This window comes from Manis javanica, chromosome 6 (assembly GCF_040802235.1).
Source record: "Manis javanica isolate MJ-LG chromosome 6, MJ_LKY, whole genome shotgun sequence".
Lineage (NCBI taxonomy): Eukaryota > Metazoa > Chordata > Mammalia > Pholidota > Manidae > Manis > Manis javanica.
Genome location: NC_133161.1, coordinates 18,161,295 through 18,185,861, shown reverse-complemented (window position 1 = coordinate 18,185,861; position 24,567 = coordinate 18,161,295). Strand labels below are relative to the sequence as shown.

The following is a 24,567-nucleotide window of genomic DNA, read 5'->3' as shown; positions in this document are numbered from 1 at the left end:
GTTTGGCCAGCCATATTTATTCCCTAAAACATAACCTTAAAATAATGTATGCATTGTAAAAAGCACGGGCCTTTCAAGATAAGCCTAAGTTGTGATAGAAACATAACGTCATCATTTCTTAAGGCGTTTATTAACTGTGTCCAGTGTACTTGACATAGTGTTAAGTGCTTCATGTATGTTTCTAAGATGTACATAGCGCAGTTGTTGCTCTAAAGGAGCTTAATTCTAATAGGAAACACATAGAAGAATGACTAATGCCATGTAATGAGGTAAAGTGGTTCAAATTCATAGTTTAGAAAAGGAAAACTTTATGAGTCAGCAACCTTTGAATTGGTCCTCAAAGGAAGGTTATAGTGAAAATGACAGTTTTTCAAACCTCCACTCTTGCGTATATACCACAAATTAGAAAATGGCTGGACAGACTAGCAGTAGACCACATAGACATTATCAAAAGGCATAGGATCTTTTTTCTTTTTTTGCTTTTTTTAAATGTAGGAAATGTAGGAAGTACTCAGAAAGCAAAGTTTGCTGATGAGTAGAAGTAAAAATAGCTTAGACTTATTTTTTGACACCTGATAGGTACTAAACATCATTTTCTGTGAACAAGACACATTCCCTCCCTTCAAGATGTTTACAAACTAGCAGGGAATGCAGACCCGTCAACGGGAATATTCTGTGGACCTGAGTGTGTAGGGGTCAAGTGAAAGGGCATTCAACCTAGACTTAAAGGAGAGAAGGTCTCCTGGAGAAAGAAATATTTAAGCTAGTGGCTATAGGACAAGTAAGTATTGGGAAAAGAGGTATGGAGAGAGTGTTCTGGGTAAATGGACCAGCATAAGCAAAGACCTGGAGGCAAGGAAGAATAGGGCACATTAGTGAAACTCCAAGTGGGCATATATTCTTTGCCATGGTGAAGTTAATATAATAGCTGTGTTAGATACATTGACAGAGGAAGGAATTAGAGATGGCAAAACCAGTTAGGAATTGTTTTAGGGAAGCCTAGGAAATAAATAACCTTGTATATTAAGTTCTGTCCATTCATCTAAATCATCTCGTTTAATAAAAGCCTGAATCATGGAGCTGGATGTTATGAATGGAGGCCCAAAAATGTCCACTTAGGCCCCAGCATGGAACTGATTGAGGTTCCACCATCACATCATGTGCTACATGCAGGATAGTCCCTGGGGCATGATTCTTTCACTGTGAATGCTTTAGCACCTAGAACAACGCAAAGCGTAAGGTAGACATTCATCAGTATTGCTTAAATAAACGAAGGAATGAACAAGTGAGTAAATGCATGAACATAAGACATAAAGAGAATGTCTCTAACTCTGGAGGCGTCTTGCCCGAGTAGCAAGGCTGAAAATAGGAGGAAGAAGTGCAAGATGATTGAATTTGAGCCTGGGTACATGGAATGAGGATGGTACAAAAATAGAGAACACTGAAGGAGAGAATTGAAATAATAATGGGAGGGCAGCTGTGATGGTTCCATTTTAGGCATAGTTTGAATTGCCAAGAGGGCATCCAATTGATAGTATCTAAGAGGTGATTAAAAATGCAGATCAGAAGCTCAAAGGAAGAAAGCAGGACTAAAGATGAAATTTATTATATTTCAAGAGAAATAATTTGGGCTTTGGCACATTCAAATACTGTGTTTAGTGAAACTGTGGTCCTCTCAATCCATGCAAGTTTCCATTATACCAAGATGCATTCTAGGGCTTTCCACATGTGCTTCTGTTGATGATCCTCCCCTACCAGCCTCCATCAAGAGTCCTAACCCTAAGGGTGAGCATTTGAGATGCAGCAATATTGGAAAAGTACATTTTATAGAGCGGTGGTGGCCAGTGTGGCCTGTGGAGCCAAACCACTAAAATTTAAATTTTGGCCCATCACTTAGTAGCTGTGTGACCTAAGGAAAGTACTTAACCTTTCTGTGCCTTCATTTCTTCTAAGTGGCAGTTATAAAAGTATTTCATAATGTTTTAAGGAATAAGTGAAACAAAGCATGGAGATCACTTAAAACAGTGCTGCCATATTGTCAAGCATAATCTGTCAGTCATTAATGTTACTGTTATTCTTTCACTCGATCAGCTCTATGATATGTAAAATGCAGGTAGTAATGGTGCAGATTCATAGTTACTGTAAAAATTACATAAAAGAACCCACATAAAGCTCTTCAGTAAGAAAATGGTAGGAGCTCAATAGATGTAAGCAATTATTAATATAGAACCTACGGTCATAGCAACAGGTAGAAGATTTGCCAGATTCCCCTCTGTCTTGCATTAGACTTTCTAAAGGCCAAACTGGTATGGAGCCGCTGAAATAAAGTATATTTACTACATTACACATAGGTTTCCAGATGATATGATAGACATTTTAGTAATAGGTTGCTCTTGGTCTTGAAGATTTTCTAACAGCCTTATGTTTTATAAAAATATAAATAAGAGATTATTTTACTACAAAGAACATAAATGGAAAGGATAAAAAACAAAATTCCAGACCTGTTAATAAAGCAGGATTATCATTTTGTCTCTGAGTTTTGTATCAGTAGCCCTCATTTATTAATTTATTTATATGCATATTTTAGTTTTAAAAAATTGCTTGATATTAAGAGTTACAGTTAGAGTTAATTCAATTTCCAAATTACATGTTTAAAAAATTTAAACAGCTGTCACTTTAAAGAGGCTTACTTCATTTTACCTAAAGTGCTTTTCAGTCTGGAGGGAACGCTTAAATGTAGTCACAAATCACTTGCAATATAATCATGGTGAGATTTTTTAAGTTAAATATGTTTACAAGCCTGCAGAGTTCAAATTTGGTAGATAATCTTTTCTCCCTTTACTTAATGACTTTTACCTCTTTTCTCCTCTAGTCCTAGGCATGAATTTCACTCATTACAAATAAGAGCACCCAAAACCCTTTTTATTTCATTAGTTTAGCAAATTGTCTCCTCGGGCTGTGGGCTGAGAACATGATTTGGCTCTGCAAGGATGAGCTTATTTTGCACTTTTACCCGGAAAATCTTTCGATACAAAAGGCACAGAGAGTAGCTACACTTCGCATGAACACTCCCAGACCGTTGGGGCAGCCTCTGCTGATGTGCTGATGACTTACTCCCATGAATTAAGAGGCAAATGTGCTCTAAAGTGCATTAGCCTTTATGGATTTTTCTTCGGTTTTCGCGTTCCACTGATTTATGGTCTTAAATACACTGGTAGCTGCTGTTTCTGAATGAGTCCCTTGTAAATCATTTCTAAATGATCTTTTTCAAATCAGATAATCCGAGTAAGTTGAGTATATCTCCAATCAATTCCTGAGGCTTCTTTCCTTCTTTGCCCAAGTTGTTTTCAGTTTGCTCTGTGCCTTAAATGTCGTATCTGAGAGTAATTGAGTAAGTAAGAAATCCGCCTTAAAGGAGCCATGCTTGCCAGGGGCTGCTTTGTCATCTCTGGCCCTTTGCATGGCCTCTCTTGAGTTTGATTCCAAACGCCCGTTCAGCTGAGTCCAGCTAACTGGTCACAGTTTTTTGTGCAAGGGACTGATGTCTGGGAATGGGTTTCATTGTGGGTGGTAGATTGTTATTTTTTTTCCATACAAATCAGGGATGACAGGGATTTTGAGAATACTGTGTTCTTATAAAAGTCTGCATTTGCCCTTCGAGCGGTGGGTAGAAAGTGTCATCACCACACAGGACTCTGTGGTTGGTGATGCTTGGTGTCTCTTTATATGGGCCTATATTTCTAGAGAAAAGTTCTGCATTTGGCACTTAGTGTTCTGTTCTTTTTCTGTGTCCAGAGATTATGTCTACTGATTGGATTGGCGAGAAATGTAACTGTATTTTCTCTTTGTAATCCATGTGACATTCATATTAGAGGATTGTTGTTATTTACTGCTGCTGTTTCCATTCTGTCCATCAAACTATAACACAGAATCAAAGGTGCAAATTTCAGAAGATTCGTATGCTGGCTTGGAAAGCACAAGTAATTCGTTCATGTCTCTGTCATAAATAGTACATCACTTTTTATTGTTAATTAACTGTTAATGTATGCATTTATAACTCTGTCATACATTATTAAATGTACAGAGTACTATACAGTGAGGATGGTGCCATGGGGACTTACCTTTGAATATGCTTGATTACTTAAGCTGACCTTTGTCAGGCCTGTAAATAATCATGCAAGTTTTCACAAAGACCTAGGACTGAAATGAATGGAAAAAGATGATTCATATTTTCTTAAACATCTGTAAAGCTATTATGCAGTGGATGAGATTCAGAGCTTCTTGGTGGAGGTAAGCCTTGGTGCATCTCTGCAGAGAGTTGACTAAATTAGAAGATTCATTAGTGAAAATGATATGGTGAGAGATCCTACAGAATGTAGGAGGTCAGAAGGGTAAATCACACATTTCCGTTTGTTGTAATCCATGGGATCAAGAGAAAAATCCCTAAGCCTTTCAGATAAATATTTTGTGTACACTATTCAGCCTAAACCACTACAATGTATGTGTGATGCCATACAACAAAGTCAGGTAATATCAAACCAAAAAGAATTAAAATAGTGGATGTTGTATGATACAGATTATATACAAATGTATGCCTGATAAACGTTAATTAGCAGGAATCACTGGCACACTATTCATGAGAGAGGTGAATGAATTCCTTGTACTCCAAACACCAGAATTCTGAATTTGAATTTCCTGAAATGTGCAACTTTTATGTTGTATTTCAGTTTTATGGAAAAATGATGTTTCCCCAGGAATGGATTCAAGTAACGCATTTTTGGCAGGAATCTCAGAGCAGCAATGCTGTGTTTTTCTTTATCATTTCAGGAGCACATCATACCAGTTTGTCCCAGTACTGATAATGTTGGCCATGGAATTTTAAAAACTCATTACAGTGTGACTGTGAGGAATACATAATTTATGATGAGTGACTATTTTTATTCAAATGAATAAATATCATTGCTCTCATTACAACATCTACCATATAATATAAGCCCTCTGTGTTCAAGGATACTTCCAGCTAGTAGCAGCCATAACTCTTGGCTGAGATAAAAGGGAAGAAATGGAGCTTTACAATGAAAAAGAATTTGTGATGAGGAGACTGGGTTAAGCCAGGGGCTCAGGAAGCTTGAGCGACGCTTTAATTAGTTTGCAATTTCACTGGATAGAAACCCATTGTGATAAACATTTTGAAAATATTGGGTCAGATATAGGTAGTGGGTACTCATGTATGCATTCCAAAGGACACATACTTGCCATAAGAAAGAGCACATTTGCAATATAGGTACATATGTACACATACGTACATACTTTAGAAGTTCCCCTGGTTGTTGATATCCTGGGGAGAAAAAAAAAACCTTTCGTTAAATATTTACAAATAGCAATATCAGGACTTAGGAACTGAGATCCATGCTCTCAATACCCAGCTGTAATGAGAATCAGTTGCCTACTCATTTATTTTTTGGTTTACCCTACTACGCAACCTCAGGTTTAGGAGGCTGATCTGAATATGATTCCTAAAACCTCAAATTAGATGCTCTGCGTATATCATTATGTAGATCATTGTCTTTGATTCTCCTTCTCTCTCTCTCCATACACACAGGTACCTGGGCTTTGCGTTTGCTTTCTCATCATTTACCGGGATAGGAATCCCCAGTGTGAGAGCACTTCACGAGATTAGATAAATACCCTTCTGACAGGGTTCCGTCTGCGTTCCGTCTTAACTTTGAAGTGAAGTGTTTTCTTTCCTAATGAGATTTTTTTCACTGTTAAAAATTCAATGCTTGCTTAGTTCCATAGAGCTGATTCGGAGCATTGTTGGAAAAAAAATGGGCTTTTTGATGATTCTCTTCTGTACTCTTGACTCTCTCTCCTGTCTCCCATTCAGCAGATTATTTTTAAAGTACTTATTAGGTGAAAGGAGCTATGCAGTATATTATGGGAATTTGGGGGCAAAGAAATAAAGACTCGCCCATGAAAAATGATAAGAAACTACTCCCAGTAACTTGTGGAAATAATTCAACAGAAGCAAAGTGAGAATGTCCACTGTAAGATTATCTATGATAAAACCAGAAGGCAGTGTTAACCTTCTCTAATAGATGTTTGGTTTAATAATTAATAATGTATGCATTAGCATGATGGATACACTGTGTGAAAGAGCAGAATATGGAATACAGTTGGCCCTTGAATAACATGATGTTAGGGGTGCCAACCCCCCATGCAGTCCAAAATCTACATCTATTTTTTTGACCCTCTCAAAAACTTAACTACTAATAGCCTACTCTTGATGGAAATCCTTACCAGTAACGTAAGTAGTCGATTAACACATAGTTTGTATGTTACATGCACAATATACTATATTCTTACAGTAAAGTCGGCTAGAGAAAAGAAAATGTTTTTCCAAATTGTTGTAAATCTCCAAACAATTTTCCAGTATATTTATTGAAAAAAATCCTTGTATAAGTGGACCTGCAGAGTTCAAACCCATGATGTTCAGAGGTCAAATGCAGTGTGGATCACCATACTGTGCAAAGGAAAAAAGTGATGTGATGTGGGTGAGGACTAGAGAATGCCTAGTCAAAGACAACTGTTAACACTGGGGTGGTGGGAATATAGCATGATTTTTCTTTTTTGTACATCTTTTATTTGGACCTCTAGTCCAGAATCTTGGGAAAAGGGTTTGTCAGAGAAATCATGCCCAGGTTTCAAGAACTATGGGTTGATGTTAAGGGACCTGCTAATTGTTTTGTTCAACACCAAATATTTTCTGAGAGCTTGTTATATGCTAGCCACAGAGGAGTGGTACTAGGCATTGAGGCCACAGAAGTGAGCGGTGTACACTTGGCCCCTGGCCACATGCAGTTTTGGTCATGCCAACATCAGTTGGTTGAAGAAATAGTCAAAGTATTAACCTTGCACTCCAAATTACCAGTTTTGGACAATTGCATGAGAGAGTAAAGGACTGAGGAGGAAAAAATTCATAAAACATAAAACATGTCACACTTCCCTCTAATCGCCAACCTCACAAGGGTTTATGCACTGCCAGTAATTACACGAATAGCAGCAGCTAACATTTATTTAGCTGTTACATGTGTCAGCCCCTGTGCCGAATGCCTAACTTATATTTCATCATTTAATCATCAAAAAAATCCTGTGTATTACATCCATTGTCCAGAATACCAAAGTAAGATTAAGAGAGGCTCAATAACCAATAACCTGCCCAACACTGTCCATTCAAGATTCAGACAGGAGTACCTACTCTTAAGTGTTCTGCTCTTGGCCATCTATTTCCCTTAACCTGTTCCTCCCTGCAGTGACCATGAGTCTGATTTACCTCCTGGCTGCCTCGCTAAGTTCTTATTCTGTCTTCCTCCTGCCCAAGAAAGGGCAGTTTGCCCATTTCATGTACTTCCCATTTTTGACTTGAGTTTTAAACTCAAGGGCTGATGAAGAGCCTTAATTTTTCTTGCATTCTCTCTTGCTTGTTTCATGCTTCCTGCACAGGGAAGGGCCTCACAGCTCTGCAAGCAGATTTGGAAACACGTTGAATGGGTCCCCTCTAGTTAGTGATAACACCATCAGCCTGGGTGTGTCAGTTTAGACTGATGTGTGTGCTTTAGGGAATAAGTGATTTGTATTTGAGGAAAGTCATTCAGCGACATGTGATGGGAGTCCTGCCTCTCCATCAGGGCTGCTCAGCATGTGTTTTAGGAATGCCAAAGGCGAATAAAGGACAAGAAAAAAAGGAAATGTGGATAATTTAGAGCCTTCTGTTGCTGTTTAGGAGCAGGTTAACTACTTAAACTTTCATTCTAATGTTAAAGATTTTCCAAAAGGTAAGAAGTACTTCTCAGAAAGCCCTTTTTCTAAGCCCCATTGAAAAGAATAAATAGGAACTGTGATAATTCATGCCCGCAATATTACAAGATAGTGAAAAAACCTTTGGTGTATTTACTCATTAGCGAATTAGTAGCAGCGGTTTTCTTTAAAAGGCCAACCAAGGAGGAAGAGATGCCCTGGGTAGGGGATTTCTCTGTTAGATGACTTCAGAATGGGTCAGTGTAGCAGGATGTGGGACTGGGAATCTTACAATGATGGCCATGGTTAACCATCTGCTTTTATTTCTGCTCTTTTTCCCTGTCTTCTTCCACTTACTCTCTTCTTAAAGATTTGTTGTATCTTGTTTTGGATCACCCTTTTATTTCCCTTTTGATGCTGATAACAACAAGAAGCCTTATTGCCATTTCTTATGGCTTCTCATGTCCCACTCTCTTTCCTTCAATCTTGGGTTCCTTTTCACTGTGGTAATCCTATATGTACTCCCTCCCTCCCTCCCCCAGCCACACACCTGGGATTAATGGAGTGTTTAAATGGTGAAATGCAAGATTAACCATGATGTATTTGTTTATTAAGTAAAGGAAAGTCTTTATTAAGTTAAACGGTGAAACTTAAGAAACATTTATATACCAAACTTTAAGTGTAGTCTAATGAGAAAGCAATTTATGAAATATAGTCTTTGATATGTAGGTAATTTTTTACATTTGCTAATTCAATTTTGAGTAGTTAATGTATCACAGTTTTAAAAAAATGAAGTAATTACAAAAAGTTATCATTGGAGAGTCTTATTCCCACTTCTCATCCAGACCCCACCCCCATCCCTTTTTACTACCAGTGCGCCTTCCCAGGTGTCTTTATAATAAACAAATGAGGATATATAATTCTTACAGACAGGTCAGTGTAGTGAAAACTACTAAATATATAATGATCTGCACCTTGCTTCTCTCACTTAACAGTATATCCTGGAGATCATTTCATGTTGCATCAAAAGCTTCCACGTTTAGAGGTGGGGGAGTCTATACAATATTCCAGTGTGTCTATACATCACAGTTCATTTACCCAGTAACTAAATGATAGATTTGTTTGTTTGTTTCCAGTCTTTTGCCATAAAAACAATGTTACACAGATCTATGTAATCATAATCAGATACAGTTGTCAGAATAATTTTCCAGAACTGGAATTTCTGGATCAAAAGGAAACATATTTGTGATTTTGAATGACAGAGCCAATTTGCCCTTCATAAGTGTCGTACCATTTTTCCCCTCCCATCAGTAATGTACAAGAATGTTTTTCACCAAACTTAATGCCATCAGAGTATGTTTTCCAACTGTGAGAATTTGGCTAATACCTGGATGTAAAAAATGGCATCTCAATATAGTTTACTTTTTATTTTTCTCATTATGAATGAAATTAAGATTTATTTCTTACATTTAATGGCTATTGTATTTCTTTTACTGTAAATTATCTTTCTCTGGTCCTTTGAACATTTTTTCCTAGCTGTCATCTGTGATATAAATTGCAAATATATCTTCTCAGTTAGTCATTCATTTTTTGCCTTCATTTCATTTCACTTGTACTTCCTTTGAGAAAAATTGAAAGTACAACGCATGACATTGTGGAACTGTAAAAGTCACCATGTACAACAATCTTACTTAATTGGGAAAATCACAATTGTTTCCTAACTTTAAAACTTTTTTGTCAAAACATTAAAAACTCTCTGGCTGTCTGTTATAAATGTATACAGAAATGAAAAAATAAGAAAACTAATACTTAGTGAAAGGAAAGGAGCGACACATAGCAGCAATTCACCGGAGAGTTCCGCTTTATTAGGGAAAGGTGCTGGGTTATATAGGAAGGGGCATGAATTGATTGAGGTGTCACTTCTACGGGGCTGGTGGCTGTTGGCTAGGTGCTGGGATTGGGAGGAGGGCGAGAGGTGATTGGGCTTCAGGTGGCGCTGGCGGGAACTGAGGACCCCGAAGAGAAGCCGGAAGTTTGCCATCTTACTGGTGGGGACCCTTCACTTAGTACACTGTAACATTAGAAACTTAGAGAAATCAAGTTTTCTTTGCTAAAATCTTAAAAGTAGTTTTTACAATGCTTTCTGCCACCCCTTTATTATATACCTTGCAGTTTATAGTGAGCATCTTTTCTGTGCCTTGGTGAAATGTCATACCTCTTCTTAAGTTTGGATCAACTGCCAGCATTTTATTCTTTGCATTTCAGTGTCATGAAATACCTCCTAGAGTTCCTTTAATGTGAAGGTTTCTTTGCTGGTGTGGTTTCTCTGGGACATCTTCATCTCTTACATCACAACCACTGTCCTCACTTAGATCAGTAAGTTCGCCTTCACTCTGGCATTTGCTTCTCTGGGGGCAGTGTGAACATTCCCACAGTCAGCTGTTTCTTCTATAAATACATTTACATTCATTTTGAGTTTAGCTTCCAATGTTATACCCTGTTTTTCATGTATTTTTATCTTTTTTGAGCAATTCCCTCTTTTAATTATCCATTTTTTTTGAGAGGGCATCTCTCATATTTATTGATCAAATGGTTGTTAACAACAATAAAATTCTGTATAGGGGGGTCAATGCTCAATGCACAATCATTAATCCATCTCAAGCCTAATTCTCGTCAGTCTCCAATCTTCTGAAGCATAAGGAACAAGTTCTTACATGGTGAACGAATTCTTACATAGTGAATAAGTTCTTACATGGTGAACAGTACAAGGGCATTCATCACAGAAACTTTCAGTTTTGATCATGCATTATGAACTATAAACAATCAGGTCAAATATGAATATTCGTTTGATTTTTATACTTGATTTATATGTGGATCCCACATTTCTCCCTTTATTATTATTATTTTTTTTATTTTTAATAAAATGCTGAAGTGGTAGGTAGATGCAAGATAAAATTAGAAAACATAGTTTAGTGTTGTAAGAGAGCAATTGTAGATGATCAGGTGTGTGCCTGTAGACTATGTGCTAATCCAAGCTAGACAAGGGCAGCAAAACATCCACGGATGCAGAAGCTTTCTCTCAAAACGGGGTGGGGTGGGGTGGTGAGGTTCTAAGCTTCACCACTGTTGTTCCCCGATTTCTCGCCTGATGGCCCCCCTAATTATCCATTTTTGTAAAATCTCACGTGGGTTATCACTGGGAGATAAGAAGACAACACAACTACATGCTTTGCTGTCTGTACATAAACTTAATAAGTGATGTGCCATGATCAAAGACTGATAGATTTTGAGAGAAGTGATGTGATTGGTCATTGATCATGATGAACATCAATTATTTATGTAGAGGCTTCGGAACTAAAGAGGCAGCAAGCAGCAAAGTTTTTACTTTATGCCATTTCTCACAGTTAATATATTGTGGTAACTGAAATTTAAGCCTTGGGGGACTGGTGGGTGTTACTGACCAAACTATAGAAACTTAAACTTGTGCACCTTGGAACTATGCAAAGCAGGATCTGCCAGTATAGAAAAGTACAAAGAATAATATAACAAACAACTGCATACTCGTCTTTGAGTTTTTAGTTATTAACTTCTGCTGTATATGCTTTGTCTTCTTAATAAAGGAAATAGATCATTACAAATAAAGTTGAAGTTCTCCTTTGTCTCTACATCCTATCCTGTTCCTTCTTGTAACCTCCCAACTCATATGCCATCACAAATTGAAAGAATATCCTCTATGCTTGTGTCTTTTTTTTTAACATTTCTATCCATATATATAATACCTCCATGAGAAATAAATAGTATTTGGGGGTGTGCCTCTAAATTTTCATCATAATTTGTTTTCCATTTATCTTGTCTTTCTTTGCCTTTTGTATTCATATTTCCTTCTTGACTTAAGAAAAAATATTTTGTGTTGCTTATTTCCCCCTCTAGTTTGGAAGTAATAGTTTCTATTTCATCCTATTTACATTCAATTAGTGGACTAACTTGTATTATAAAAATACCTTCATTTACAGATAAATAATAGAGTGATAACCTGCTCTTGTTAAGATTTCTGAGAACTCCCCCACTCTGTCCATGGAAATAGCCAAAGCTTAGAGATACCTATATGTGTTTTGTCATATACTACTGTAACTATTTTTCTGATATGTTTAACAACCATTGTATTCCGGCTGTCTTCCAGATTCATTCAGGAGATTGAACATGCCCTGGGACTCGGCCCAGCCAAGCAGTGTCCTCTTCGAGAGTTTCTTACCATGTACATCAAAAACATCTTCCTCAATCAGGTCTTGGCTGAAATCAACAAGGAGATTGAAGGAGTCACTAAAACATCCGACCCTTTGAAGATCTTAGCTAATGCAGACACCATGAAGGTGCTGGGGGTGCAGCGGCCTCTCCTACAGGTAATAATGTACTTTGAATTTACTATTTGTATCGGCAGTTTTCATCGACTTGGCAGGAGTCACAAATTTAAAAGAACAAGAAGAATTACCATCTGTTTCCATATTCATCAGGGACAAAACAAGAGGAAATAAATAGGCACTAGGGAAATTTAGGACTAATGTAGAAATAATGGAAATTCCTTAAGATCTCTAAGAAGTGGTTAGCTTTGAATATGGGAGATGGTGAGTTTCATTAACATGCAGGTGACTCCTCATTATTTGCCTGGAATTTGTCTTTGAAATGAATTCTTTTTCCATTGGTTAATGCATCCTGGGCTATGAAGGGCTTAGAGGAAGGAAGTTACTCTGCCTATAACCTCAGCTACCAACCAAAACCTTCTCTACCATTTGAGGGCAGACTTACTGTAAAGAACTTGGCCAGCTCTCAGTGAATTTGAACCTACCAGCAACCTGGCTTTTACAAGTCAGATCCTTTCGTTCAAGTGATGATATCATTAATATTGAAATTTTTACTTTGAATGTATAAAGAAATGATTTTTGGGCAACAGAAATAAAATAACTTTTCAGTGGGTATTTGGATTAATAGGCTTAAGGTATTTATTTTGTATCCATTTTAGCCAGTGACTTGGAGGTAAATATAAAACTAAAAGAAATTTCATGTGGGTTTAAATTATGGATATACATGAACTATTATTACATCATAATTGAATCTTTATAGTGTTCTTCATTTAACAGACTGATGGGCACTATAGCACTTATTTAATAAAAATTGCGTGATGGGATTAGAATCTCAAAATGTGGAAGGCTAGAACTCCTCAGAGAAAAGTTGTGTAAATGGAAGAAATAGTTGCTTCAGTTGTCTGCCTCACATGCCTTTCTGTAAGTCTTCCTTGATTTTTCCTTCTTCATACATTAAAATGAATAAAAATGCTGAACTTTTCATAGGGAAATGTCCTGGTTATGTGCATTCTTTTCTGTGAGCAAACTCTTCTGTAGTATTGAGAAAATAGAATAGAGGCATTCAGTTCTCCCAGAACTTGAATAATAACATCACACTTGGGAAAGAGTTCTTTTGGAGCGCCTGAGTGTGTGTTAGATGTGTTCCTGGTGAGGCATCTGTACCGGGAACGGGGCGGGGCATGTGCTCACTCGTCCCCCTGCTGGATACTCGCGCACTGGCTCTCTGCGTGGCTGTGACGTCTCCTCCCTGAGTCTCAGTTCAAATAAGTAAAGTAAATGAGTATGTTTTGAGAGTTATAAATAACTGCAGTGTCATAGTGAGAAGATGAGAAAAAGAGGGTGACAAAACCTGTTTCGGTTTATCTTTTGTCTGACCATATCGTTAACTTCCTGTCCGCCAGACTTTCGATCTGTATATCCCTGAAGGGTCATGGTATATGCTGCACCGAGCAACTCCAGTATGCTTAGCGTACTGAATTTAAAAGAAAACAAAAGGCAACAGTGTACTACAGTGAATCTGTGAACTAAGATGCTGGCTTGTTACACATGATCATTTTCGGCTTGAGTAGCAAAGACATTAAAACTCTAAGTAGCTGACAGCCATCTGGGCCGTGTTAGGACTGCGCACACTGCTGACTGAATGACGCATCTATGCAGCACCTCAGCGTGCTTGTCAAACCACTCCCAGCCTATCACAAGCCGTTTGTTCATGTTACCATGCCGCTGGGTCTTTAAAACAATTACTCTGTTTGATGCTAGACAATAACTACATTGCCTGTTTCTCTTTGACCTGGTCAATACAGGATAATTCTGTGTGAGTAAATCTTGAAACTAAGGCCATCCAAGTTATTAATCTCCAAAGCTGTTTTCAGAGCCAAAATACCTAATTTCTTATTTGGTTACTTGGTTGCCCTCTCTTTCTCCATCAGAATTTTATGAGAACGCAAATTAGACCATGTCAGTAAGTTTAAGAGTCTCAGAATTATGGGATTGAAAAAGCAAATAAATAGATGGTTATTTTCCCTTCCCCTCTTGAGGAATGCTCTTGCCTTATAATGATTATAAATTGTTTTCTAACATAATTTTCCATACTCGCGCTTCAGTGTTTCTTAAACGTGCTTATGTGCCACCTTGATATTTTTGTTCCTGGCTGATTGTAGGTGACTATTCTGAAGAAAAAGTAAGAAATAGTTCTCAAAAGTTTTTGCCAAGAATCTGAAACAACTGCTATGGAGGGAGCTCCGAGAAATATCTATATGTGTGAAAGATGTAGGTGGGTTAACTATTCCATTTCGTGAGGTATAAAAATGTTCCTTAGAGTTACCCTCTGCTAGACTACTGCTCGGTCACAGAGCAGGAGCAGGGAGCGTGCCTGTCCCCTGGGGCCGCACCCAGTGTCATAAAGCATCAGCCCAGCTGGATTCTCCAGGGACAGTGGAAGGTCAGCTGTCTCTCGGCACTGCTTGCACATGCTGGGCAACGCGCTGGGGCACCAACCCCAGGACACTTTGTCCTCGCCTCTCTGAAGTGCCATCTGGGCGGTACAGTCGGTCACAGGGGGCCATGTTCGTGGACAATAAGATGCTTTTGTATTGGTGATTTTGCTTTCTGGGCTCAGCATTCGTAGATGGGAAGGCAGGAAGGAAACAGGAAGGAAGAGATTGTAGCACCATTTTACAGATGAAACAATTGTGCGAGTGTTGGCCCAAAGTAATACAGCTTGTAGACCAGTAGTAATAGAAGGTGTAATCATAGTGAGAGCAGAGCATTCATGGTGGTAGATAGTAGTAACAATAGCAGGTAACACTTCATTTGCATTTACTGTGAGCCAGACACTGATCTGAGTGCTTTCTGTGTAGTGACTTGTGTTTTGCATGCATCAGCAATGGCTTTATGAGGGTGGTATTCTTCTGGGGAGAAAACTGAGATACAATGACATTAACTAACTTTCTGTCCACAGTCACACAGTTAGCTGCTGTAATTCAGACCCAGGCAACCTAACCCAGGAATCCCAACACTGAATGAGTTCTGCTCCGAGGGGAGCTTGAAGGGTCTGCTTGTTGGCAAGCTATTTGTTACCAGTCTGCCATGAGATGTACAGAATTTGAGAGAAAGTGTTTAGACACCACCCCACCCCCAGCCCACTTTAAGCAATTTGACATTGTCTGTTGAATCTAATAAGGAAAAATGGGATTGGTGTTTTGTATATCTTTGTGGTTTTTAAAACTTCTTTTTTCTAGGAATTCATTTCTATGTATTTTATGAATATCAACCTACAGCAGATTAGGGGGAAAAAACCCTAGGCTCTCACCATAGTTAGGGACACACTGCTCTAAATCCCTTCCTTCCCTGTGTTGCCTCTCAAAGAGTGGAAGCTTAGAACCATCTCTCATCTTAGTGCCCAAGGCGCTTTTCAGCAGAGAACAGCTTGGATATTTTTAGCAGATGGTTCTCTTCTAAATCCCCATCTCCTAGAACAGGTTCTGCTATACAGAGGGTACTTGAGATTTAATAAATGGATGAATGGATGAGTGAGTGAGAATGAATGAATGACTAATGGCTTCCTCAGTATAAGAACATGTGTGTGTGTGTTTTCCCTGCACATATACTATCTGTGGTCTTGAGCTTAAGGATTTTCCAGTGCTTATACTCAAAAGTCACATTTCTTATGCCCCTAATGCTATCATTCTCAAGACAGGAGGGCTGAATACACCTCATGGTCTTGCCGTCTGAAATCCCTCCATTGCCAGCACTTTTTTTTTTCAAAATGGCTTCCGCCTATTGTAAAGCAAAGCATTTGGTTCAAATGAAAGAGAAACTTCTCCTGAGTCAGATCTGGCGTTCTGAACAGGCAGCTATGGAAATAAGTCAATTGAAGTGGATACCTTCTCCTACCTTATAGGTCTACAGGAGTCTAAAAATTGTTCATTCATTGGACATGACAAAACATCCACTCAGTTCCTCACTTTACCATTGATTTGGGGATATCATTTAATTTAGTTCTTCTTTAGTTTTTCCATCCAGACAAAGGGCAGGGAGCTAATGCTTAAGGCTTTTTATCTTTTACCTGTCAAACTGCTAATTAGGCATTTAACTGAGCGAGCAAAGATACAAGTGAAGTTCTTCCCTTACCCCCAAAGGAAGAAATACTCTATATGCCTAATACTTACACAGTGGTCTGTGGGCAAGAACATGGGACCTCTGAGTCAGAATATGCTTCTGTATGGTAACACCCGGTGATGTGTGTGCACAGTGGAGTGCCGAGCACTGCCGTGCACCAGTGCAACACAAGCGGGGTCCTGGGCTGTCAGCATCCGCGTCACCAGAGCTTGTGAGAAATGCAGGTTCCTGAACCTCAGCGCACTGTGCGGTGGGACCCAGGAACCTCTGTGCTGTCTGGCCCTTTCGGCTTTGATAGAGACCGAGGGATAGTAGCGCTGCCTCGCACAGCACCACCGTACCCAGCTGGACACTGGGGAATGGGGTCTAACCCTGTGGGCTCTTGGTACTACAGTGGTCAACAGTCGTCACTTAAAAAAACTTCAGCTTTGTCTCATACAGGCCCAGAAATTGTAAAAGCAATATTTGCAGTGGCAGCAGAAGCTGCTTCCCAGTCTGGCACATCGTTGAGTTTTGCAGAGTTCCTTCCAAACACAGGATGAGCCTATGTTTTTCTGGCTCATGTGGGGCAATGTGAGACAAAGGCAGCTTTCCCACTGCTCAGGCTCACATTTCCGCATCACTGGAGGGAAAACATAAGCTGTACAAGGACAGATTTCAGGCAGTCTTGAAACATTTAAAGCATATTTTCATTTTCCTCACACCCCACTAATTGTCAGGTACCTCTGTGAAGCAGAATGGCTAGAATTGCCCACAAAGACTGACAAGTATCTCATATCTTCCTCAGCCACCTGCACTTCCCTCTGTTACCTGGGGGTTTACAGCAGCAAATCTTGGCAACAAGATCTTTAGGATCACTCAGGAGCTTTCTGAAAACACCACTGCCCAGATCCACCCCAAGAGATTCAGTTCAGTTGGTCAAGAGCAGGGCTTGGACATCAGCATTTTGTAAGCTGCCCAGATGACCCCAGCATGTGGCCAGAATTAGTGCCACTGGTCTGGATCTTTCTGCTTCATAGAATTAATTATTGCCCCAAGAGGAAGTACATAAAAAAATTATAGTTGAGGCATTCTTTAATTCTGTCAGGTTAATAAGAGAACACTCTCTTTGATGCTTTGAATGAGGCTTGGTACATAAGCCTTGGAATCAGATACAAATGGATTTAAATCCCAGCCACTTCAATTGATAACTTTGTGACCAGGACCAAATTGGTAACTTCTCTGTGCCATTTCTTCCTCTGTAAGACAGAAGCAAGAGAGGATACCCTTGCTCCTTTCTCTTTTTCCTGGAATCTGTCCACTGATCATTTATTAGTAGCAGAATCAGCATGTAGTGTGTACTACCACTAAAACTCGTATATTCGTTTCCTGGGGCTACCATAACAAATTACCATACAGTTGGCTCAAAACAGTGGAACTGCATCCTCTCTCAGTTCTGGAGTGCAGGGCGCCCATTCCCCCAGGGGCTCTAGGGGAGGCCCCTTCCTCAACTCTTCCAGCCTCTGGTGACCCTGGTGTTCCTTGACTTCTGGTAGCATAACTCCTAACTCTGCCTCCGTCTTAACATGGTCTTCTCCCCTGAGTCTCCATATGTCCATTTCTGGCTCTTGTAAGGATACTCTCATCACATTTAGGGCCCACCCTGTTCCAGCACTATCTCATTTCAATCCTTACCTTAATTATATCTGCAAAGACCCTGTTTCTAAATAAGGTCACATTCTGAGGTTCCAGGTGGAGTTTAGGGGATGCTGTTCAAGGTACTACAAGTAATTATTGGAATCAAGTTATACAGAGTGCAATATATTCAATTTGCTGTATTTTCCTTGATGGCCACTTGGCAGGCAGCAGTGTAGGAATATTTCTGTGAAGGCAGCAGCACCAGGATGGTCTAAATTCTAGGTGTCAACATGATTCCAAATGACAGCTTTTGGTAGGCTGAGTGAGCTGGAGCCCCAGCTAAGCCTTATTGAAGGTTGGTAGACGCAGCTGCTTACAGTGTGGTGGTTGGCTGAAGATGATCACACTTGACATCCGGACCTGTTGTCGCCCCAGCTCTGCCGAGGCACTGCCAGCGCCCCCCGCAGGTTTCCCAAGGCAGTGTGGCTGGCAGCAACAGCACACTGTTTTCATCATATGAGATTATTTTAGTGTGAAAAATGTTGCATTTGCGTGGTATTGGCATCACTGCCAGTTGTTGCCATTCCATTCCATGGTACCGAATATATTCAGCTTTTATTAGTGTAAATAGATTAGTCCCATTTAAGGTCTGCTGGAAGTCATCATGAAAATCATTAACTTGAACAGAGAGCAGGTCAATTGATTTGTTTCCCTCCCTGTAAGCTCAGAGAGGTGGTGCTAGTGGTCCCGCTGTGCTAAAGTAAGTCTTGGATCCAAGATGCCTTGGGGTCTGATTTGATTTTTCAGTGTCCATCTAGATCTAAAGAAATAGGAACTTACCACAGTTTGTAGTTTTAATTTCCTTTGAATTTTACTCTTGCTCTTTTATTTTATTCCCTAGCAGTGTTGTCTGGCTTCTTCATGACAAGTAGAGGCCTCAACTAATCAGCCACTAGTGGGTAATTTGGGCTTTATCCTGGAAGACGGAATAGAAGATGCCTTTATTTTTGTCATCGGTTGTTTGTTCACTGTGGCTTCAACTCTCACCTGTTCACTTCTGAGGCAGCTGAGCAAATTAAATATTTACTATCAATGGGGACTTGTAACATTCATCTGTATCTTTGGATTATCTTATCAAGTTGAGTTACTTGTATATTATTAGTTCTGTTAATGGTTTATTTGTTTTATTTTTTGTGGAATTTTTGTTGTGATTCTTCTTAGCCATTCAGGAAAATGATTAATGTAAATTTCATCATGGCAGGGTGGGTAAAGCATATAAAATGGGGATCTGGTCCCTTGTAAGGGAACTTGTCATAACTGTTAATAAAGTCTGTGAAGTGAGCAAGTGCAAGATGATTTTTATATAAAAGCAGAATAGGCACATAATATGATCAACTTGAATTTTTACAGATATAGTCTTATCTTGGAATGAAAAGGGAGTAGGAGCGGGTCTGTTAACTGGTTTTCTTAGAAAGTTCCTGGTTAATTAGACTTCTGTAAGTAGCTGTCTACAAAACGGGGTGGGGGGAATTATATGTATAGGTACATGTGTATATGTGGGGGGGTATATATAGGTTTTATATATATATTTTTTAGCTAACTTTATATAATACAGCCAGATAGGCTTTTGGAGAAATCCCATAGGGGCTACAAATAAAGTTAGTTTTTTCTTTTTTCTGTAGAAACCAGCCCTATACGTTCTATAAGAATCATTAATGGTCTCAAAAGTTTTGTCCTTTGAAGTCCATTATGATTCCAGTTTTTTCCAGCAACCCATCTTTCCTAATGTGTTTGGACATATTTTAATTTAGATGTAACTTTTCAAGAAATCATTTATTTTATCTGGGCTGTGGGGTCAGCGAGAAAGCCCAAGCTGGAGGGCTTCATCCACATGGATAGAGGCATCACGGGGGCCGCTGAATGAGAGGGATCACAGTCACTGACGCTTGTTTGCCAGCTTTGCTTGGTGCTAAGAAGCCTGAGCATCAGGCTGTTCCGAGTGATCTCAGTATAGGGCTAAGTGCTGGATTTAAAAGAGGGTTCTGAATTTACTTTCTAAGTAAGGGTAGGCCCACCGGTGGGGGTCTTGGTTCTCACGTCGGCTGCTCTGTGCAGCAGGGCTCATCGCGGAGAGTCTTTCTTCCGCAGTTGCTGATCGGCTGCTGTCTCTTCTGGTCTTGCCTCAGCCCACGCCCGGAGGATGAGCAGGACAGAAGGTAATGGCTTACGACAGATCTGCTGACAGGGACTGAACTACATTAACACTCTGTCACTCAGATCTTTAGAGAGCTGCCTTTGCCTGAAATAGATTTGACTTTACTTGCTAACAAAGGCATCTTCAGATTGATTTCTTTCCTTAAATGCTAGAGAAGAGGAAGAGCATCCCATCAAGAGACAGCAGGAAGAGAGAAAAGCCTGGCTCGACAGCCCAAGCAAGTGATAGCGATCATTCTTGGGAGCAGCAGAGTTGCTGATCTGGCAAGATGACTGGTAGGAGCCAGATGAGTCCAGAGAACTGCTGTTCTTCAGAAATGTTTGAGGTTCTTATCCTAAGTAATTTTTGCCCTGTCTGGATATTACAGCTCTGGCTTAGAGATGTTCTAGTGAGAAAATGGAGAGAGAGAAACAAGATCTCAGCTTGAAAGTTAAATGGCCCTTAACAGTTAACTGTTCAAATAAAGCAGCTGTTTTTCTTCGGGCTTTTCAAGGATCCTGTCTTACTCAAAAGCTTACATGTACTTTATCTTAGCAGAGACACTCTAAGATGGGCTGGTAGAAATCGGGTACATCTACTATAACAAGAGTAACATAACGCAGTTGAGTAATTTACACTGTTGAAATTCTAATAAAACAAAGTGATACTTATGAATACCTGCCTTATGCTATCACCAGACAAGGAAACGTGGGGTTACAGAAGAAATTTAAAGCATGGCTCCCATTTCTCAGGAGCTTCTGATTTAGCCAGGAAATCAGAACTCCTCACACCTACTAATCTGAGAGCAGCAGAGGACAGTTCATCATTGAGCACTGAATGGGATGGTTCAGAAGATTTCCGGTTGAGTTGAGGGCGCTGAGGCTAGAGGGTTCAGGAGACTTCAGGCAAGTTGTGGGTTCTGTGCCGGGTATGGTAGGCTGTGTAAAAATGGAGATGACAGAGGGGAAAATAACCCAAATGAAGGACATAATAACATAAGCAAAGACACAAAAGGCGTGTCTGTGACACAGTGAGGTTAGTCGAGATGAAGGAAGGAATGAACGGAGAGTGAGGGATAAGGTGACCAGGGAGCACGGGGCTCTTATAGCATCTTAATCTTTGAGCAGAACAGTTTACTTTTAATGTGGGGAGAGGTACAGAATCGTGAGAGGCTTTAAGAGAAGGGACACAGTCCAATGGCTGTACTTCCAAGGGAGCGTGGGCTTTGGCCCTTCACGGGCAGGATTAGAGGGCAGAAAGGCCATCCAAGGCAGGAATCCCCTCATCCACCTCTGAAGGGGAGACTGAAAGTTCCTTGCAAATGTTCCTCTGCAGGCCGAAGCTTCAGCTGCCTGAGATTTGGTGAGCCCCAACATATTGCTCAGTCCAGCATTTGAAGTCATTCTTTAGACCGCTTGTCGTAATTGGCCACACGACCCAGACAAGCTAACTTTTGGGGATAAGTATTGTGCTCCTAAATCTCCATCAAGTTTTCCTCCAGGCCCTCCCAGGCAGTGACTGGATGGCGTTCTTCGTCACCTCTGTCCACATGAGCAGCCTCTGTCTGCAGCATGTCCATATTTGTATAAAGACGAAGCTGTACATTTCTCACTTATTAACCTTTGTAGACACACAGGGGCTCTGTCAGTTAAAGCCCTGCTTTGAGGAAAAGGCAGCACACTGCTAGCTCATTAACAGGTTATCTATGTCATTATGTCCTCATTGGATTGTACATATTGGGAATAGAGTCTTTTGAGGAGAAAAAAAATCCATCTAGGCCTCTAGTTTCTTTTTCTTCCTCACTTTTATCTGCTTTTTCTCCTCCATAGTTACAGCTATTCCCGTGATGGATGGTCATATCTTTGGAGTCCAGAATACCCTGAGTATTCACTTGCAAATAGCTACAAAGTCAAATTCAGATAACTGTACTTAAATGAAAACTATTCTGTATCTCACCTCACTGGTCACATGCTACTCTCTCTTTGCCCCATTTCAACCACAGGAGCTTAATTGCTTCTTCCCTTTCATTCCACAAAGCAGTTCTGAATTTGTTCTTCCCTTGGTCATTCCAAGGTCAAGGCTGCCTGTCAGGTGCTTGCAGAAGTGCTCTGTTGGGTGACCTTGCTTGATGTGTTTGCCCATGGCTTCCAAGGCTTTGCCAGAATGAGCAGCCTGCTTGAGCAGAAACAGCTGAACTGTCAGCTAATTCCTTGCCTCTTAAGGAAGAAGTATTCCCTTTTCTTCCATACATTTGCCTTCGTGCCAAAAGAAACCTCTGACACATAGTAGGCACTCATTGGTTTGAAAGAATAAAATGGGAATTGCCAACAGTTATATTAAATGGTGGCTTCTGGCTTAAACAGGTAGGGATAGGTGTGTAAAAGTGAACCTATATTGTTTGCCAAGGAACGTAGCATTAAATATTTGTGGGGTTTTTATGATTTTTAATTTCAGAAAAGTGTTAGATTTTCAGAAAAGTTGTGAAGCTAGTACAGAATTCCTATACAGCCCCCACACAGTTTCACCATTATTAACATATTAGTATGATGCATTTGTTAAAATGAATAAACCCATATTGGTGCATTCTTGTTAAAGTCCATATTTTATGCACATTGCCTTATTTTTTACCTTACATCTGTCTTCTGTTCAGGATCTCATCCAGGATACCATATTCCATTTAGTTGTCCTATCTTCTTAGCCTTTTCTTGGATGTAACAGTTTCTTAGTCTTTATCTCTTTTTAATGACCTTGTGGACTAGGTATATTGCACAGTGTCCTGTGATACGGGTTTGTCTGATGTTTGTCTCACGATTTGACAGGGGGTACCTGTAGTAGGGAGGACGACCGCAGAGGTAAAGTGCCATTCTCATCATATGTCAAGTGTACGTGCAATCAGCAACTTGTCACTGCCGAGCTTAACCTTGAGCACCTAGCTAAGGCAGTGTCAGTCAGGTTCCTCCACTAGAAAGTTACTCTTTTATCCCCCAGAGCCCACCAAAGCCCACGTCTCTGGCTGCTTAGAATACTCTGTCTCAGTCTACTCTGTTATTGGGTATTATCCAGTTTTTTGTGAGGTTTTTTTTGGATATGTTTTTAGCTGTTTATAGAAGTTGTGGTATGAATGGGATTGTGGCAGTGGTAAGGATAGACTTAACAGATAAACAAGTAATTTGCATACATTATACACAGTTTATACACTCAAGGAATGAGGAGTTATGCGCCACCTCCTTGAGGGAAGAGTATCTGTGTAAAGTATTTGGAACATTTCCGCATGAGAGAGTTATCTTTTCTCTCCCATGTTTATATCTATTCAGTCATTTATGGCTGAATGGAATCATGGATTTTTTTTTGTATACAGAAGATTATGATCCAATACAAATTGTTCTAGTTTTGGCCATCGGGAGCTCTTTCAGTTCTCACCTATCTCCTGTGTCTCTATCTTTGTGATTTTTTTTTTTTTTGGTAGCACTTCCTTACTCTTTGGTACTATAATATACTCCAAGCCCCATCTGTATATTTTGTGCCCTAGTCCTAGAATCACCAATTTTTTCCCAGGAAGCCCCAGCTCCTGTTGCTGGAGAACCCTATTGGCAACCAAGTTCTGGGGAATTGGTATACGGGTTGCTACCTGGATATCTTTACTTCTGGGTCCTCTCAACTGGCAGAGAAAGGAAATAATATGTGACCCTTGTATGTATTCATATCTCTATAGTCTATATATAGCCACTCGTAATATTCACTGAGCCAAAGCCAAACATGAGTTCATATCGATGCCAGCAACTCTAATGCAATACCGGTGGGTGATTCTAACCTCCTCGTTGGTATCTTCCCTTTTCCAGTTTTGAAAACTGGCTCCCACCATCCCTCATCGAGCTCAGAGAGTAGGGGAGAAAAGCCAGGCATGGGAGAAACACATTGACCGATGTGTTCATTTCTGGCATACATGCATTGCAGTATCAGAATTGTTGACCCATACTCTTTTGGGAAACAAACTGATTACTAGTGCAGAGTCCTTATGTATAATTTCTGTTGCCTTTAATGTTATAGATTCTACTAATTTCCAAAAGTACTCAGGTCAGCAACTTTTTCTCCCACTCCTTTCGGTAAAGTTGTCGTATACATTTGTAAAACTGTTAAATGGTTTTGTCACATTCTGTACTCTCCATTGGGCTTCCTTAACCTCTTAAATGATTTTTGTAAATTTGCATATATTTAGTTTCATTCTTTCAGCTTTAAAATTCTTTGGGTTTCAACAGATGCTTGATGTCATGTATCTACCATTATGGTATCATACAGGAGAGTTCTTACCACCCCCCACATTCCCTGTACATTATCTGTTCAACACTTCTGCCCTCTCCCCATGTGTCTGGAAATCACTAATTTTTTTTACTGTCTCTGTAGTTGTGCCTTTTCCAGGATTCATATAATTGGAATCATACAGTATTTAGCTTTTCCAGACTGGCTTCTTTCAGTTTGCAG

At 39.8% G+C, this 24,567-nt stretch overlaps 1 protein-coding gene and 1 long non-coding RNA gene across 4 annotated transcripts in view; one reads left to right on the top strand and one right to left on the bottom strand.

Annotated features, from left to right (window-relative positions):
- Positions 1 to 24,567, top strand: part of EXOC4 (exocyst complex component 4) — a 778,194-nt gene that overhangs the window by 546,139 nt on the left and 207,488 nt on the right. For all 3 annotated transcript variants that reach the window (XM_037019539.2, XM_073238446.1, XM_073238447.1), the window contains exon 11: positions 11,978 to 12,197. In XM_037019539.2, coding sequence (XP_036875434.2) covers positions 11,978 to 12,197 — 220 coding nt within the window. The remainder of the gene's footprint in view (positions 1 to 11,977; positions 12,198 to 24,567) is intronic.
- Positions 12,211 to 24,567, bottom strand: part of LOC140849853 (uncharacterized) — a 28,567-nt gene continuing 16,210 nt past the window's right edge. Inside the window, exon 3 of the long non-coding RNA XR_012132106.1 lies at positions 12,211 to 22,914. This is a non-coding gene — a long non-coding RNA (uncharacterized lncRNA). The remainder of the gene's footprint in view (positions 22,915 to 24,567) is intronic.